Genomic DNA, 17,334 nt, shown 5'->3' with positions numbered 1-17,334 from the left:
TGAATCATAGTGGTGTGAGTGTGATGACATCTGGATATGACTGAATCATTTAACAGTGAGGAAAAGTAACCATATTTGATATAGAAATCATTCGTTTTGTATTTTTAAAGATATATTTACTTATGATTGTATTGTATTGAAGGTAGGGTAGGTAAGAATGGAGAAACCAGCTCGAGTGAGCTAGAATTTGAAAGTATGCAGCTGAAAAAAATCTGCTCTTCCTTCAGACTTCCTCACAGAGCCCCTCCTCCAACACGCACATGACCAATGAGGGCACGAGGTAAGTTTGTGCCCAGATGGAAGGCTGACAGGCAGGTAGGCCATCCAGTTACTTTAGCCGGGCCGAGGCAGATGATTGGTCGTGCTTTTTACAGCGCCACGGCTTCCACAGATGAAATGTTTTAATGTATTTATTGCTATCGGGATGTTAAGAGCATTCCATGGAATATAACAAAAAGTGTATCTGAAGTGAATTACCTACCCCACCTTTAAGTTAGGTCATAAGTATAAGTTACTAATGTAGCATATTCATTTTGTGTTGTTTAATGTGTGAAGATATTAGTAAAATAAAAAAGTGTTATGAATTTATACATTTATACAAAAGAATTTATTAACAAGAATAAAACAGTTCTTTAACACTAATCCCCTCTCCTTCAAAACAACAGATTGAATAATTACAACACAGGTTGATTTTGTAACACAAAGTAAATGAATGCCTTACGCTACATCTCCCCCTAGTGGCTCATCGTTATAATGCAGCTGCTAAAGAAATAAAACAAGAACTGTCGACAAACTTTGAATTTAAATTTTGTGGAGTGACAAAAAATGGATCACATGATCAAAAACCTGGAGGGCACACAGATTTGTTATGAATCTTCTAGTGTCCGTTCAGAACATTTGATGGGCTCATGTTCCCCCGGGCCAGCTGCGGTGTAATCACAAGATCGATGTGGGTTTTCCAGTTGAACGTTAAACAGCTGGGAAACTCAAAGATGATCGCTCAGAGGGCCTGGCGGTGATACCTGCCTCAGCCTCACGACCCCGACGGCTGTCAATCAGCACATTTCTGTATTCAGCTATGAGTTTAATCTGTGATGATGAGCTCGTCACTGCCCCAGTCCTCATAACTCGCATCGGGCAGGTACCTGCGGATGATGATGGGGATCTTCCTGGCTCTGTGAGAGGGAGATAAACAAAAAACATCGGTCATGATAATAATCTTTGTTTGTACCTTTCATACAATAAGTGCAGTTCAAGGTGCTTCACATAGACATTCACAGACAATGTATATCACGCAGAATACAGTTACCACTAAAAGACAAACAAATAGAGTAGACATTTAGATTAAAAGGTACAACGAGGACATTGTGCATTAAAAGGAGGACAGTGCAAATTCAACACACAATCAGATGACGGGTTCAAATGCATCGCAATGCAGGGTTTCCCACACAGACTTTATATCAACGTCCGCCTAGGCCTCTCACGATAATTCATTTTGTTGGACGACACATTTTCCCGGAAATTATTGCGACGAACGATAATATTGTCGGCACCGTTGTAAAACCATTTTAGACCACTGACATAACGATAAGAATAATTCAAGTACATCCTTTCAAACAGAACTTTTTATTGAACATCCAGTATTGCAAATGAAATAATATTCAAATATATAAATTATATATAATAAATAAAAACAAATTAAATTATAAAAAATGTATTAAATCACACACACAACCAAAACAATCAATTAAATAGACTCAGCCTGGAAAACAGAGCTCTCTCTCATATATAAATAAATATGAGCACACATTGTCTCACAAGCAAAACATACCTCCTTAAAAAGCAGTCAAGTGTACGGTCCACTAGTGTCCATACAAAGACCCAGACACCTCAACAGGTCATATCCAAATCTGCATTTCAAAGATTTCGAGCAAGGAACACCACCATGTTTGCATTGTCGGGCAACTGTCTGGAAGGTGGGGGCTCTCCAGCTCCAGCGGCGTGTCCTGACCTGGCTGTGTGTGAGCCCCTCACAGCACGGCGGGCTACAATTCTGGTCACATCCTTGTGTAAACAAACACGCATGTAAACGGCAATTTATCGAGCTCAGACAAGTTGTCGAGTCCATTTTTATTTATCGTACGATAAGTCCATTTATTGATTATCGCGACAGGCCTACGTCCGCCAAAGTATATATTTCGCGACCCATTTAGGTTTAATCTTTTTGTATCCGTCCGCGATCAATTAACTACCCCTCCTATCGCGTGGATGGTCTGCTCATGAGCGTGCAATCGTTAACATTTCAAAACTACATATTTTTAAGATTGCTAAGCTCTTCCACTTCAATTACTGATAACCTGCACATTATTTATTTGTTGTCATATTCTTGCTGTACTTGCATTTTATACATATATTATTATTAATGCTGTAAAAATTATCGCGTTAATACATTTTTTAAATTAATTGCGTTAAAATATTTAACGCATGTGCAGAATGGCCCGCCCCATACGTGCCACCAGTGGCAGCGCCAGGGTATGGCTGGGGTAGGCTACACCCATACCAAGAAATGGCTTAGCCCCATCATGAGAAATGATGTTAAAGTAAGCAAAATAAAGTCTGCCAACTCGCGGAGTAAATTGCACAGACAGCAGTTAGTAAGATTGATTTCAGTAGCCACTCGGAATATACTTTCAGTAGTATTCGGAAATACCGAAGACCAGAAATGGTTTTGAAAACTTTTGTCACATAGTGATCGTCTTCTCAATAGAACATCTTTGATAATGTCTTCTGGCCAATCAGAATCAAGATAACGGCGTGGTGTTGTTGCAGGAAGTCCTGACGGAGAATACTTTTGCTGTAGTACAGTACAATCTGAAATGCGTACCGTCACTTGTGTCACAAAGCGCATTTGCGTACGACAGAGTCGGTCTCCGTGTGCACAGACAGGCTGCTGTTAACGTCGGTCTGTGCCAAAACTACGCCAACCGGCTGCGGAGGGAGACTCCCCCCTTCACTGGAGAACTGCGCTAAAACAGCTGATCACAACGTTCACACTCTGTGGTCACGAAGTACTCCACTAGCCCCCCCCTCTGTCGACTTTCCTGAAGTACTCCCCCGTTGATAGAAATCAACACGTAATGAATTAAGACCCCACGGTTTGATGATTGATAGGTGTGTGGGTTGTCTTTCATTTTGACATGCAGAAAAATGTTATAATAAACATAGATACTGTATGTTAAATGGATATATCCGCCTGCTTTCATTTATCTCTCCATTCCCAACAATATACATAAATAAATGGAATATTTTGGACATAGTTCGAATGGTGATTAATCATGATTAATTAATTTTTAAGCTGTGATTAATCCGATTAAAAATTGTAATCGTTTGACAGCCCTAATTATTATATTTCATTATTTTAAAGCGGCTGCCTTTTCACAACTTCATTCCTCTTACTTTGTTTATGTATTTAGCATTATACACCAAAGCAAATCCCCTGTGTGTGTAAACTACCGGATTCTGATTACTAAAGATGCCGTCATGTAAAACTCCTTTAAAGCATTAAGGATACCTCAAACTAAACACTTACTTGAGTTCTTTCATAGCGATCTGTAACGGGTCTGTTTCTCCCTCCAGCTCCACCATGACTGGAGCGCACATCCTGTTGGAGAGTCAGCCGGAGACGGGGTCAGTAAATGATGGAATACATTTAAAGGTCTCCTATTATACTGTTTTACATCTATACATTACAGGTTTCAGATATATCCAGAGCCTGTCTCTGATTGGCTGAAACACCAAACAGATCATTGCAGCATTACCCATAATCCCCTCTGTTTCAGCCCTGCTTCCAAAGTGCTGATTCTCTGTCTGTTACTTTAGATGAAGATAAGGAGCCCCTCCCCACGCCCCTCTGAGAGACATTTGGTTACAAAGAACTCAATGGTGCTCTAGGAGGAGATTCAGGTGATAAGGGGGGGGGGGGGGGGTTACCTTGTTGCTAATGGCTACACAAGACAACACATCGTTATGACATCATAAAGTGACCAAAATCTGATCAGCTCATTTTCAGACAGGTTTTTATAGAAATGGATCAAAAAGAGAGAAAATCTTTGTTCCTGAAACTTTCAGAGTCTCTTTCCACAGAGGGGACACATGTTGATGTAGAAGAGACATGGAGAAGAGGGGACACATGTTGATGTAGAAGAGACATGAAGAAGAGGGGACACATGTTGATGTAGAAGAGACATGGAGAAGAGGGGACACATGTTGATGTAGAAGAGACATGAAGAAGAGGGGACACATGTAGATGTAGAAGAGACATGAAGAAGAGGGGACACATGTTGATGTAGAAGAGACATGAAGAAGAGGGGACACATGTTGATGTAGAAGAGACATGGAGAAGAGGGGACACATGTTGATGTAGAGGAGACATGGAGAAGAGGGGACACATGTTGATGTAGAAGAGACATGAAGAAGAGGGGACACATGTTGATGTAGAAGAGACATGAAGAAGAGGGGACACATGTTGATGTAGAAGAGACATGGAGAAGAGGGGACACATGTTGATGTAGAGGAGACATGGAGAAGAGGGGACACATGTTGATGAAGAAGAGGGGACACATGTTGATGTAGAAGAGACATGAAGAAGAGGGGACACATGTTGATGTAGAAGAGACATGAAGAAGAGGGGACACATGTTGATGTAGAAGAGACATGAAGAAGAGGGGACACATGTTGATGTAGAAGAGACATGAAGAAGAGGGGACACATGTTGATGTAGAAGAGACATGGAGAAGAGAGGACACATGTTGATGTAGAAGAGACATGAAGAAGAGGGGACACATGTTGATGTAGAAGAGACATGGAGAAGAGAGGACACATGTTGATGTAGAAGAGACATGGAGAAGAGGGGACACATGTTGATGTAGAAGAGACATGGAGAAGAGGGGACACATGTTGATGTAGAAGAGACATGAAGAAGCGGGGACACATGTTGATGTAGAAGAGACATGGAGAAGAGAGGACACATGTTGATGTAGAGGAGACATGAAGAAGAGGGGACACATGTTGATGTAGAAGAGACGTGAAGAAGAGGGGACACATGTTGATGTAGAAGAGACGTGAAGAAGAGGGGACACATGTTGATGTAGAGGAGACATGAAGAAGGGCATTTTGCGTAATAGGTGACCTGTAACTTGTGAAAACCACTCACGCTATCTGTAGAGCTCGTGTCCCGAGAACTCTGGCTCTCTCATATTTGGTCATGTAAGGAGTTGTGATCCTCTTCAGGTTGGCCTGCGATGCCTCTCCCGTGGGAAGGATCTTCACGTTCTCCCGGTCCTCCTGCACGCAGACAACAAACAAATCTCATCGTCACTGAGCAGCGGCGGAGAGCATCAGAGCCATTGCACGGTAAAAGGTAAATGTCATACTTCAAAAAAGTGTGGCAGTCAGTTATCGGAATAATCAGAAAGAGAAGAAATTATTTATCCTGTTTTTTTCAATCCGTTTTTGGACAGTTGCACCATGACATGAGTTAAAATAAAATATTTAAATACACATAAGAAAAAATGTGCTATAATAAAAATATGTGTACGAACAAAAGTAGTTAGAAAAAAGAACACAAAATTAATAAAAAAAATTTTTTTTATAAAAAAACATTATAAAAAAAAATATATATATTAACACAAATATTGATATAAGTTTAAAAATAACGCAACAATTATAAAATAATAAAACCGTTCCTAAAATCCATCTACACATTACCCATTGGTGAATGAGTGATGCATAGACAGAATGCCCAAAACCGGAAGCTGTCATACGGTCTCGTAGCAGCCAATATGAAATCTCCATTATTGACATAAAGATGGATTATCAGTAATCATTTCTAAGTGACACGGACACATTGGATTAACCTATGGATTAACCTTCAGCAGCGTTTTTATCATTTTAATGCCATTGAACACAACTTTTGATCAGGAAACAGCATAGGTTTATATAGCAGAACTCCTCCAGCGATTTGTTGTCTTCTGTTTGCTATTGTAGTAAAATGTTTTTATTGTATGTATAGCTCGACCAAAAATCGTTTTAAAAAATGTGCTATATAAATAAAACTTGATTTGATAGGTACGAATTTATCCCGTGTTTGCTCCGTAATGCTACGTGTTGTGATGTCTATGTTTGCTTCCCCTGTCGCGAGTTCTGATCACTCAGTGATGATACTTATCTGTGGAATCTCAGCTTGCTCATCGATATCTTGTTTGTGCAGATCCGATACGTAATAAGGGTATTTTACCTTGAGTTCTGTGCTAATTGCGTTAGCAACCTTAACACCCTTTTCACCCCGGTTACACTTTTCATTTGCCCCGTACGATGGGCGCTGTAAGTGCAGGGGTGTTGGCTTATCAGGCGCCCGCAGCTCACCGCTAAAGTGGGCGTGGGAGCGGGAGAGATAAATGCAATTTATGTTAACACATGTTTCCAAGGCACTCCTTTATAATTATTGGGGTAAACAGGTTTGAAATCATTTTAATGTATACTATAGGACAGTAAACCAAAATATCGTTTAAAACCTGAGATACAAAGATATGCATAAATAAATGTTAACTAGGTAAAATAAGATATGAATGAACAACAAAAATAAAATAAGTTACATTGATTTGTTATTGGCTATGTTCACACACCGCTCTGCACGAAGGAGCCGCAGCTCCTGATCGGAGCAGAGACACACGTTCACTAAGCGGAAAACGATATCCTGTCACAGAGATCTGCTATTTTAAAGTAAAGTCAACACATATCGACCCTAAAAGAGCCTTCCCACGTCAGTGGCGGAGCCAGGACATTTTCAGTGGGGTGGCCAGGATGGAACCAGTGATCACTTTGGGGTGGCATTGAAATCACTATTATATGAACCAGGGTTTCCGCTAGGATTTTTTCTCACCGGTCAAATGTCCGGGCAGAATTTATTTTACCGGACTAATTTGAAACTTACCGGTCATATTTCAATAATAATAAGAGTTGTGTAGCAGAGTTGCCGTTAGCAGGTTATTACCGGACTATGAGCAGATATGCTTCAGTTTAAAACTCAGTTCACGGGCTCATTTTTATATTGCTTCAGTTTATAATCGTAACAGATCGAAAAATTCAGATTCATTTTTCAATAAATGATTCCACAAACAACAAACAACATAATTATTACATTCAAACAAACTACTTGTAGTAGATAATGTACATTATTCAAAAGTTTACATTACATTTGAATAATAACACGGGAGAAACGGAGCCTCTCTTTTCCCCTCTCCCTCTCTCCTGACAGCCCGTCAGTTTCTCATGCAGCTCGCTAAACAGAGGGCGGGGCTTCAGGTGATCCTGCAGAGCTGCGTGTCTCGGTCAGACTCAGCAGCTGATCTGATCTCTCTCTCTCGTCCGGTTACACTTCACTCGCGTTTATGTCCATATCGATCAGACCCAGCTCTCCTGATCGGCCTTTATAGAGAGCACCGATCAAACTATTAAGAGTGAATATCAGCCGATAATGACCGGCGGCCGATCGATCGGAGCCTCCCTAATTATTACCAGACATGTTGACCGGCAGGTTTTGAATTTACCGGTTTTTAATAAATTTTACCAGCTAAAAACCGGTAATTACCGGCTAACGGAAACCCTGATATGAACATAAAAATACATCTCACTATAAAACAAGGGGTTATTTAAGGCACCTACAACACACCTCTACATTATTTGGGATTAAGCTAGTGGTGGAATAGATCAAATCATATCCAGTATATCCAACTATTTTTTTCGTATTCCCGCAGGCAAAGTATCAACGAAGCTGACATTATACAAATGTAGTGAAATATACAGACTGTTTAGCTTATGGTGACCAGCAGCCCTATGAGCTCATTCTCTCAGTGTATCATCAGGAACACAGAGACACACACACATCATTTAAATAAGAGTTTTTAAATTAAATTATCGGTTAAGAATTAACATCTTAAAGTAAATAATAAACAATAGCCTTTAACCCTGTAAGGCCCCCGGTTGTTATTTTACAACATTACTTTAAGCTATCCAAAAAAAGTCAGTAAATGTTTGTGTTTTTTTAAAAGACCACATTTACATAGTCAAACGGTCCTTTTGTTCAGCCTCACAATGCTATTGTGTAGTAAATGTGTTATAGGTGCTGCCCTCTGGCCATACAGACTAACATTCCTGACAACAGATCTCAACAGTCATCTTTTATGGTGTAAATGCCTTTTTAATAACATTTTTGAATGGAACATTCTCAACACGAATGCATCAATCCAAATAAATATAACTTAAATATGTGGGAAAATACTGTGTTTGAAATGTATAATTGAAATGAGATGTTAGCTTTTTGTTTTGATATATATATATATATATATTGTATTCCAGTGTCCCTTCAGATATGTTAAGTGGCATGTAATTCAACACAATGCTGCTCACCTTCTTCAAAGTGAAATTTAAAACTTCTGCATTTTCTATATAGATATTAACAGTACTTAATGTCAGCTTAGTAAAAAAAACATTAGCTAACAGACTAATTTCCACCACTCATGGACCACACCCACCTTTTCTCTTGAAATACTGGGTGACATACTGTCGTCCTTTAGTCCCTCTCTCTTTTCTTTCTCTCCTTTCTTTTCTTTTTGAAAGCCTGACTTTGTGAGTCGTTGAGACATCGTACACACGTAAGTACTAGCATCCCTGCTCCTCAGATGCTCTCACTCTCTGCTAGAAAGTGCCGTTAGGAGCTGGAGGCGGGACCAAACCATTACATCTTAATAGAGGGGGGTGTACAGAGGCTTTGGATAATTAACTTTTGGAAGAAAATAAGTGAAATGAATTGTAAGTTTAGTGAGTACATTATCAATACAATGTTATATTAATGTTAATTCTTGATGAATGATGAAAGGTTACTTAAACATTTTTTTCTTAATGTTCTAAAATTGTTTGGGGGTCACGGCCACTCCCAGCCACCCCCCAGCTCCGCCAGTGTCGTACACACAGTCAATGTCACTTTCCAAGCCTGCCATTTTTGTTCAAGACAACACGTTTCCCTTTGAATTTTACTTCATTGTTTGTGGACTTTCGTTGGCTTGCCTTGATTTCCCTTGCGTTTTTGTACTGCGTGAGTTGCGCGAGTTGAGACGTTTCCAACAGTCTTTGAACGCTCCACAGCAGTTACACGTTCCAGAGTAGGAGGAGTGATTGTTGCCTCCAGTCATTCACCTTTCACAACACCGTCGTTCCAGGAAGTAGAATCCGTGGTAAAATGAAGGCGAGTGTTTGACACGGACCAGCGCTCATCAAGCTGTTTTTTTGACGAATAAAAGAGCCTTCATTCCACCTTTCTTAAGCTATTTTCTGTTCTTTGGTTTTAGCGCCTGGCCGACGCGCTCACGCATAGATATATTGTTTGTTTTTGGTACATTTATTTCCAGGTTATCGTTTCCATTTCAGCACTGTTCGTTCTCTTCTTTAAAAACACACAAATGAAGGTATCTTACCAGACGATGTTGAAACAGTTTTCGTCATTTAAATAAACAAATCGTATTTTCTCTGCAGTGCAATACAGCGGTCAAAAAACCGTGTGGCTTCACAACCAAACTAGAACCCAGAGTATAATCAGCAGGACTCCTTTAACCAGCTGAGGCAATCGCAGCACCAATCAGCCGCTCCGCCCAGCCGTGGCTGCGGATCCCGATCAAATGACCAATCAATTATACTCCATTACATACATTAAATGATTACATAATCAAAATAATAAAGATGTTGCGATGGCGATGTTGCGTTCCGTGGGGTTTGACTGGGACGCGCACATCTGAAAGAAGTCCGGTCGATTTTAACTGTATACAGTTTGGCCGAAAAGCAAACTGCATGCTTCGCGTCGGGCTCGCTGATCTGTCTGTCGGGTGTTGTTTCCCCCGTAACGACCGCCTCGCTGCACATGATCCCTTACATAAAAACCTGTATATTACAATATGCTGCATTTTCGAAATCAAACAGCGAACTTACATCTTCCGCGTTTTCCAGGTCCTCCAAACCGTCATCATCATCTCCATCATCAAAGTCTCCGTCGTCGAAGCTATAAATATATTATCAAACCGTTATCAAAGAGAAAACACATCCACATTAAGTTATAAAGCCCTTTAGCTCAGGGAGAGTGTATAGTCATTACAATGTATGCACTGTTTTCGTTATAATATGTAGTATTCAGATACTCTAGATATATGTCCGTTCTATTGTGAATGTGTATATACTTGCTGCTAATGCTAATTGTATCTTACTGTAGCTTTTAAATATGTGTAATGCTTGGCAGTTTGGGATAAATACAGTATCTTGCTATTGCAAAGCTAACTGGCTAAATGTTAGTTAGCTATAACGTTAGCCCACGTTTTCTGTTTTTTTCCGGCTAAATACTGAATATGACATCATTATGTGTGTTGTCACTTACTTGTCTTCGTTGTCCGACATGTTTTATTTGAAGCCTGTAAACGTGAATCTTTTTTATTAATACTTTTGAGAGACACTTCTTTTAGTCAACATGAACCACATGAACGATGAGATCGTCTAACTTCCGGTGGTTTGGTCCGTTGGGAAACATTCCGTGTGCTCTGGAGGAACCTTTGTTTTTCGTTCCGCTTCGACAGCCGTTTAAATGATCTCCAAGCTAGCATTACTTGGTCAAATGTAATAATTTTAGTGCGGATAAAATTGTATTAGTGGTGTTTTATAGTTGAGAACATGATTGGGTAGCTTCTTGCCTTACTTTACTACCACGTTTTACTATTTTTTTTGTTAGAAACGGCACATTTGAGTTGATCAAGACTGTGTTGTTTTTGTAGCATTTTAATAAAAAAGAAACCAAGATTTTAGATAAACCTTATCAGAGTTGGGAAGTAACTAAGTACTTATAGTTTTGAGTATTTCCATTTAATGCCACATTCATAGGCGTTAATAATTGTTCTGAAAAGTACAAAGAAATGTAATTTGGAGTTAGTAAACCTTTAATAGAACATTACAAAACAAAAACATTGCTCCAGCATTAAACACATTAATGTAAATAAGTAAGTAATTCCCCCTCCACCTCTGTGGAGCTGTACTATTATTATATAAAAATTATTCTGAAATGGACCAATCTGCAGAATGAGTACTTTTACTTTTGGTACTTTAAGTATATGTTGATGCTATTACTGAGTAACATTTTGAATGCAGGACTTTTACTTGTAACATAGTATTGCTACACTGGTACTTGAAGCCATATTATTATTATTATTATTATTATTATTATTATTATTTGTAGTTCTGTTCTCCAGTATTGTTCCTTTCCACCGTGCATCTCAAAGCAAAGTGAACTTTTTGCACATTTCCCATATACATATTTATTGCATACTATAACAAATGTAATCAAATAAAACATAAATATATGACATACAGGAGATAGGAAAAGTAACGGAACAGCATAGAGAATATGTACACCGATAAAACTAAAACATTAATATTAGAGAATAACATGTCTATGTTACCGAGCTGCTCTTCAAAGTAAAATAAAAAAGGTTTTTCATGTTGTTATGAGATTCCAGTTGTTGTCAGCACTTGTGATAATACTTCAGCTCTTTTTGTCCACATAGTCTTTGTTGCTCTCTGCTTTGTGATTCAGCATCTTAAAGATCTTCGCCGGCTTGAACTTTCCTTTTGACTTCTTTAGCTCCTTCAGTCCTTCTTTCTGGACATCTGGGGAGAAATATTTGCAGTTAGGTGCAGAAAAAAGTATGTTATAATATAGAGCATACATGTGTTTCAGAAGATCCAAACACATACTGAGAGAATGAAAAAGGAGGGACTTCCAGATATAAGACACATATTCTCACCTTTGTTCTTCCTCATGGCTTCCAAATGCATATCTTCTTCACTTTCCCTATGCAAAACAACAACAACAACAACAACAACAACAACAACAAAGTTGAATGTATGCTTCTCAACATAAAACCTATGAATGTGAAAGCCAGTGTATTTTTGTTGATTAGCATTTTAAGAATGAGTAGGGTTACAGGGCAAACACAACAACATGAGAAACAGTTCAAATCTAAAATACATTAAAAACTAAATAACAGTCTGTACAACACTCTCCTACATTTTGGCTACATGGTCTGTTTTGGTTATAATTGGGGTTTAAACATTGTACGCCTTCAAGTGAAGATCATATATGTATGGCTTGTCAATTGATGTACAATAGTAGAGACTAATCTGAACACTAGTAGCTTTGAACTGTTCAATCTAACATATCAATGTACCAAATGTATTGTCTATGTGTCTTCAATACAAATATTTTTAAAAAACGAAATAACAAACCTCAAATCAGAAAACTGGGAAAGAAATGTATTTATTAATAATTGTTTCCTCACACCTCTGCCTGTCCTGATCCAAGCTGCCCACGATCTGGTTCCTCTGCTCGATGACGGCGACCAGCTCGTCCATCAGCTGCCGCTCCAGCCCCCGATCCTCCTCACTCCAGTCACTCTCTGAATGAGAAGAGGACAGAGTGTAAGTTTAACAAAATAAAAAGCACCACAAATCACTTATTTTCTCTGCATCGCATTGAACGCTTTCCCCCTTCTACTCCAGTAGCACTCAGATGAGGGGGTTGAACTTTTCCTTGTACATGTGATATTTTGGTGTTGTAGTTATGTTGTTGTTTTGTTTCTTTCCGTTAACTGTCAAGTGGGGACTACGGTTTTTTTGGTAAGTTTTGTGTTTCTCTTACTTTCCTACGATACTGTTATGATTGGCTGTGAATAAGAGAATATGAAGCACAGAACATCTATTTCTATTTCTTTTTTTTAAAGGGGCAGGTCATATAAGATTATTTTCTTATCCCTGCTCCTTTTCGGGTATTGTGTGATATAGTCAGAGACATGTTTTGCAAATAATTGTTATACATTAAGTTGTGCACACCATGAACAAATACAAATGAAATGAAACACATTCAGGAAACTGTCCGAATCAAGTTTTTTGCCATTCACACACACAAGGAATTTGCTTTGGTGTGTGATGGTGCATACAAAGGAGCAAATATAGAGCTAAGTATTACCAAAGCACTTTTTACAAGCTGGTACAACAGTACACATTATGATTACATATGGGTTGTGAATACATGAACCACTCCAGAGTTTCCCCCAGTGGTGCCGATGCTTGTTGAGATAAATAACGATGCTATTATTGTCCTATATGTTGTCTAACGAAGGTGACAAAGTGATGAATAAAGTAACACTGACCTGGTTTGTTAAGGAGACACCTGAGCTCGTACTCCACATCTGCCTGACTCTCCTCCAACTTCTGCTGCTTCGTCCTGGGACAGACATTTTTAAAAAGGAAAAACCTCTCGTCACAACACTCAATAAATGTTGAAGAACTAATGAAAAGTGATGGCACAACTCATCATGGTTTAGTGAACTCACAGATAAAACAGCTCTGTTCCTCTGCGCACCAGAACATGTCTCTCATGGTTCAGAGAGAACCACTCCATCAGCATCTGGTCCTCCTCTTTTTCTGTAACAAAACAAATACACACTTAAAGGTGGGGTAGGTAACTTTGAGAAACCGGCTCCAGAAACACTTTTTGTTATATTCCATGGAATGCTCTTAACATCCCGATAGCAATGAATATCTGAAGTGCTTTGACAATAAATCCATAAAAAATTCATCTGTGGAAGCCGTGGCGCTGTAAAAAGCACGACCAATCGTCTGAGCCGGCCCGGCTAAAATAGCTGGATGGCCTACCTGCCTGTCAGCCTTCCATCGGGGCACTAACTTATCTCGTGCCCTCATTGGTCATGTGCGCGTTCGTGTGTGTTGGAGGAGGGGCTCTGTGAGGAAGTAGCAGATTTCTTCCGGCTGTGTATTTTCAAATTCTAGCGCACTTGAGCTGGTTTCTCCAAAAGTACCTAACCCACCTTTAAACATTTCTTTAACATATTTAGTATTCACATAACAAGTGTAAGATTCTGTCTGTAAGCAGTAGTAATTATTAGTCGAACCGTTCTTGTCGTCTCTCAGATTCCTCTCCAGCTCGACCCCTCTTTGTTCCAGATCCTCCAGATGTTTATCCAGCTCACTCATCTCCAGCTGCAGATCTGCTGAGGACGCATTCTGGTCCGTCTGCACCTGTCACGAACATACATTCTGGGTGTTTCTCAATGTCGAGTAAAGCTGCTCCAGAGCCACTATTTCAAGCATGCTACGTCATTGAGTGCCGCCGAAGTACTGTTCCAATGTCCAGCATACTTGGAAATCTACCGAGCCCGGCGTACTTCGTTTGGAGAAATTTCGAGGCTGCACATGTGTAGACTCTGCGGTCTTAAAATCCCCACAATGCTTTGCGCACGAACCAATTTGCCCAAATCTGTGGCGGAAAATGTAAGGCGGGGCCTCTCATATGACGCCCACCTGCACACTTGCTCGCCTGTTCCATTCTTCGTTTTCCGAGGCTAGGAAGTATTCTTGCCTCGCTTCTGAAGCAAGACGCTCGGAAGACATGTGCTACCAAGCAAGCGTCCTCGAGATTGAGAAACACCCATAGTGTACATTTGAATGTATTTTTTACAGAATATAATACACACGTGTACAGTTGATTTAGATACAAATAATCAAATAGCACAACCTAAAACATAATTTATACTAGTTAATGCAACATAAACATTAATGCAGAAGCAATATTAATCCCAAAACACCATATATAAAAAAGGACCAAGGAACAATTTACTGCAAAATTAATACATTTACCTTTTTCTTTACTAAAGGTACATTTGACTGATACTGCTTACAAAGTATTACTTGGGTGACGTTTTTAATGCCGAACTTCTGCATATATACTGTTACTGTACCTTCCTCTTGATGAGCGGGAAGCCATGTCCGGGGGCCGGGGCCCTCGCAGACTGCAGGGTCTGAAAGGTTTTAGATTGGGGTATTCCAGGTTTCCGATCAAAGGGATTCTCTTTGCAGGCCACCTAGAAATAGAAAGAACATTTGGTATGGTAGGGCACGTTACACTTATGTCATGTCTTTAAAGAAAATGCTCACATTAGCTCTCATCTCAAGGTTCAAGGCTTTTATTGTCATGTGTGCATTCTTAGGTCACAGGCTCCTCCAACAGAGCAACACAATTAAACAGATAATAGTGCAAGTAAATAACATCCATCCATCCATCCATCTTCTCCCGCTTATCCGTGGTCGGGTCTCGGGGGTAGCAGCTCCAGCAGAGAGCCCCAAACTGTCTTTTCCCTCATCAACCAGCTCTGACTGGGGGGTCCCAAGGCGCTCCCAGGCCAGCGAAGAGATATAATCCCTCCACCTGGTCCTAGGTCTACCCCTTGATCTCGTCCCAGCTGGACGTGCCTGGAACACCTCCCTAGGGAGGCGCCCAGGTGGCATCCTAACTAGGTGCCCAAACCACCTCAACTGGCTTCTTTCGACGCGAAGGAGGAGCGGCTCAACTCCGAGTCCCTCCCTGATGACCGAACTTCTCACCTTATCCCTAAGGGAGACACCAGCCACCCGGCGGAGGAAACCCATCTCGGCCGCTTGTATCCGCGATCTCGTTCTTTCGGTCATGACCCATCCTTCATGACCATAGGTGAGGGTAGGAACGAAAATGGCCCGGTAGACAGAGAGCTTTGCCTTCTGACTCAGCTCCCTTTTCGTCACAACGGTGCGGTAAAGCGACTGCAGTACCGCTCCCGCTGCTCCGATTCTCCGGCCCATCTCACGCTCCATTGTTCCCTCACTCGAGAACAAGACCCCGAGATACTTGAACTCCTTCACTTGGGGTAAGGACTCGTTCCCTACTTGGAGTGGACAGTCCATCGGTTTCCTGCTGAGAACCATGGCCTCAGATTTGGAGGTGCTGATCCTCATCCCAGCCGCTTCACACTCGGTTGCGAACCGATCCAGTGAGTGCTGAAGGTCGCAGACCGATGAAGCCATCAGAACCACATCATCTGCAAAAAGCAGTGGTGCAATCCTTAGTCCACCGAACTGCAGACCCCCCCCCCACGACTACGCCTCGAAATCCGATCCATGTACAAACAGGATTGGTGACAAAGCGCAGCCCTGGCGGAGATTGGATGGCCCTGAGTAGAGACCCCTCACCCCATACTCCCGCAGCACCTCCCACAGTAACTCCCTGGGAACTCGGTCATACGCCTTCTCCAAGTCTACAAAACACATGTAGACCGGATAAGCGTACTCCCAGGCCCCCTCCAGGATCCTTGCGAGAGTAAAAAGCTGATCCGTCGTTCCACGACCAGGACGGAATCCGCATTGTTCCTCCTCAATCTGAGGTTCGACAATCGGCCTGACCCTCCTTTCGAGTACCTTGGAGTAAACTTTAGAGGCTGAGTAGTGTGATGCCTCTGTAATTGGCACACACCCTCTGATCCCCCTTTTTAAAAAGGGGAACCACCACCCCGGTCTGCCACTCCTTCGGTACCGTTTCCGACTTCCACGCAACGTTGATGAGACGTGTCAACCATGACAGTCCCTCAACACCCAGAGCCTTCAGCATTTCCGGGCGGATCTCATCCACCCCCGGGGCTTTGCCACTGTGGAGTTGTTTGACGACCTCAGTGACCGCCCCCCGGGAGATTGGTGTTGATCCCCCGTCATACTCCAGCTCTGCCTCTAACATAGAGGGCGGAGTTGTCGGGTTCAGGAGTTCCTCAAAGTGTTCCTTCCAACGCCCCAACACTCCATCAGTTGAGGTCAACAGCGTCCCATCCTTACTGTTCACAGCTTGGATGGTTCCCTGCTTCCCCCTCCTGAGGTGTCGGACAGTTTTCCAGAACAACTTTGGTGCCGCCCGAAAGTCCTTCTCCATGTCTTCTCCGAACTTTTCCCACACCCGCTGCTTTGCCTCGGCCACGGATGAGGCTGCTGCCCTTTGGGCCTGTCGGTACCTTGCAACTGCCTCGGGAGTCCCCCGGGATAACAAATCCCTGAAGGCCTCCTTCTTCAGTCGGACGGCTTCCCTGACCACCGGTGTCCACCAGGAGGTTCGAGGGTTACCGCCCCTTGAGGCACCTAGGACCTTGAGACCACAGCTCCCCGCCGCGGCTTCGGCAATAGAGGCTTTGAACACCGACCACTCTGGTTCAATGTCCCCAACCTCCACAGGAATGCCCGAAAAGCTCCGCCGGAGGTGTGAGTTGAAGGCCTCCTGAACTTGGGCCTCCTCCAGACGTTCCCAGTTCACCCGAACTACACGTTTGGGCTTACCAGGTCTATCCAGAGGCTTCCCCCGCCACTCGACCCAAC

General features: G+C 41.7%; 2 protein-coding genes across 5 annotated transcripts in view; both read right to left on the bottom strand.

Annotated features, from left to right (window-relative positions):
• Window positions 1-584: 584 nt before the first annotated feature.
• On the bottom strand, window positions 585-10,637 carry polr2f (RNA polymerase II, I and III subunit F). Of its 2 annotated transcripts, XM_034090074.2 has the most exons (5): window positions 10,478-10,637; window positions 10,039-10,108; window positions 5,213-5,343; window positions 3,590-3,661; window positions 585-1,175 (listed from the first exon to the last, which is right to left on the bottom strand). In XM_034090074.2, exons 1-5 carry the CDS (start codon window positions 10,495-10,497, stop codon window positions 1,085-1,087), a joined length of 384 nt encoding a protein of 127 aa, XP_033945965.1. In that variant the 5' UTR covers window positions 10,498-10,637; the 3' UTR covers window positions 585-1,084. The 2 variants fall into 2 exon arrangements, with proteins under 2 accessions (XP_033945965.1, XP_071060215.1); XM_071204114.1 differs by lacking the exons at window positions 10,039-10,108; window positions 10,478-10,637 and adding an exon at window positions 8,592-8,741.
• Window positions 10,638-11,066: 429 nt separating this feature from the next.
• The window catches only part of LOC117451080 (MICAL-like protein 1), a 15,324-nt gene continuing 9,056 nt past the window's right edge, over window positions 11,067-17,334 (bottom strand). For all 3 annotated transcript variants that reach the window (XM_034089181.2, XM_071204112.1, XM_034089182.2), the window contains exons 10-16: window positions 14,907-15,029; window positions 14,061-14,187; window positions 13,482-13,572; window positions 13,299-13,372; window positions 12,431-12,545; window positions 11,895-11,941; window positions 11,067-11,757 (exon numbers count right to left, since the gene is read on the bottom strand). In XM_034089181.2, the coding sequence (XP_033945072.2) occupies window positions 11,633-11,757; window positions 11,895-11,941; window positions 12,431-12,545; window positions 13,299-13,372; window positions 13,482-13,572; window positions 14,061-14,187; window positions 14,907-15,029 (702 nt within the window). In that variant the 3' untranslated portion in view covers window positions 11,067-11,632. The remainder of the gene's footprint in view (window positions 11,758-11,894; window positions 11,942-12,430; window positions 12,546-13,298; window positions 13,373-13,481; window positions 13,573-14,060; window positions 14,188-14,906; window positions 15,030-17,334) is intronic.

Source organism: Pseudochaenichthys georgianus, chromosome 8 (assembly GCF_902827115.2).
Source record: "Pseudochaenichthys georgianus chromosome 8, fPseGeo1.2, whole genome shotgun sequence".
Lineage (NCBI taxonomy): Eukaryota > Metazoa > Chordata > Actinopteri > Perciformes > Channichthyidae > Pseudochaenichthys > Pseudochaenichthys georgianus.
The sequence above is the reverse complement of the archived record's forward strand: the minus strand, read 5'-3'. Positions and strand labels throughout refer to the sequence as shown.

What these genes read in the sequence shown, in the direction of transcription:
- polr2f (XM_071204114.1), bottom strand. Translation starts at nt 8,702, where the DNA reads ATGTCTCAACGACTCACAAAGTCAGGCTTTCAAAAAGAAAAGAAAGGA. An exon ending in ACACGAGCTCTACAGATAGC is followed by an intron (nt 3,662 to 5,212) that starts GTGAGTGGTTTT and finishes ACTCTCCAACAG; the next exon opens with GATGTGCGCTCCAGTCATGG. An exon ending in ATCGCTATGAAAGAACTCAA is followed by an intron (nt 1,176 to 3,589) that starts GTAAGTGTTTAG and finishes TCCCTCTCACAG; the next exon opens with AGCCAGGAAGATCCCCATCA.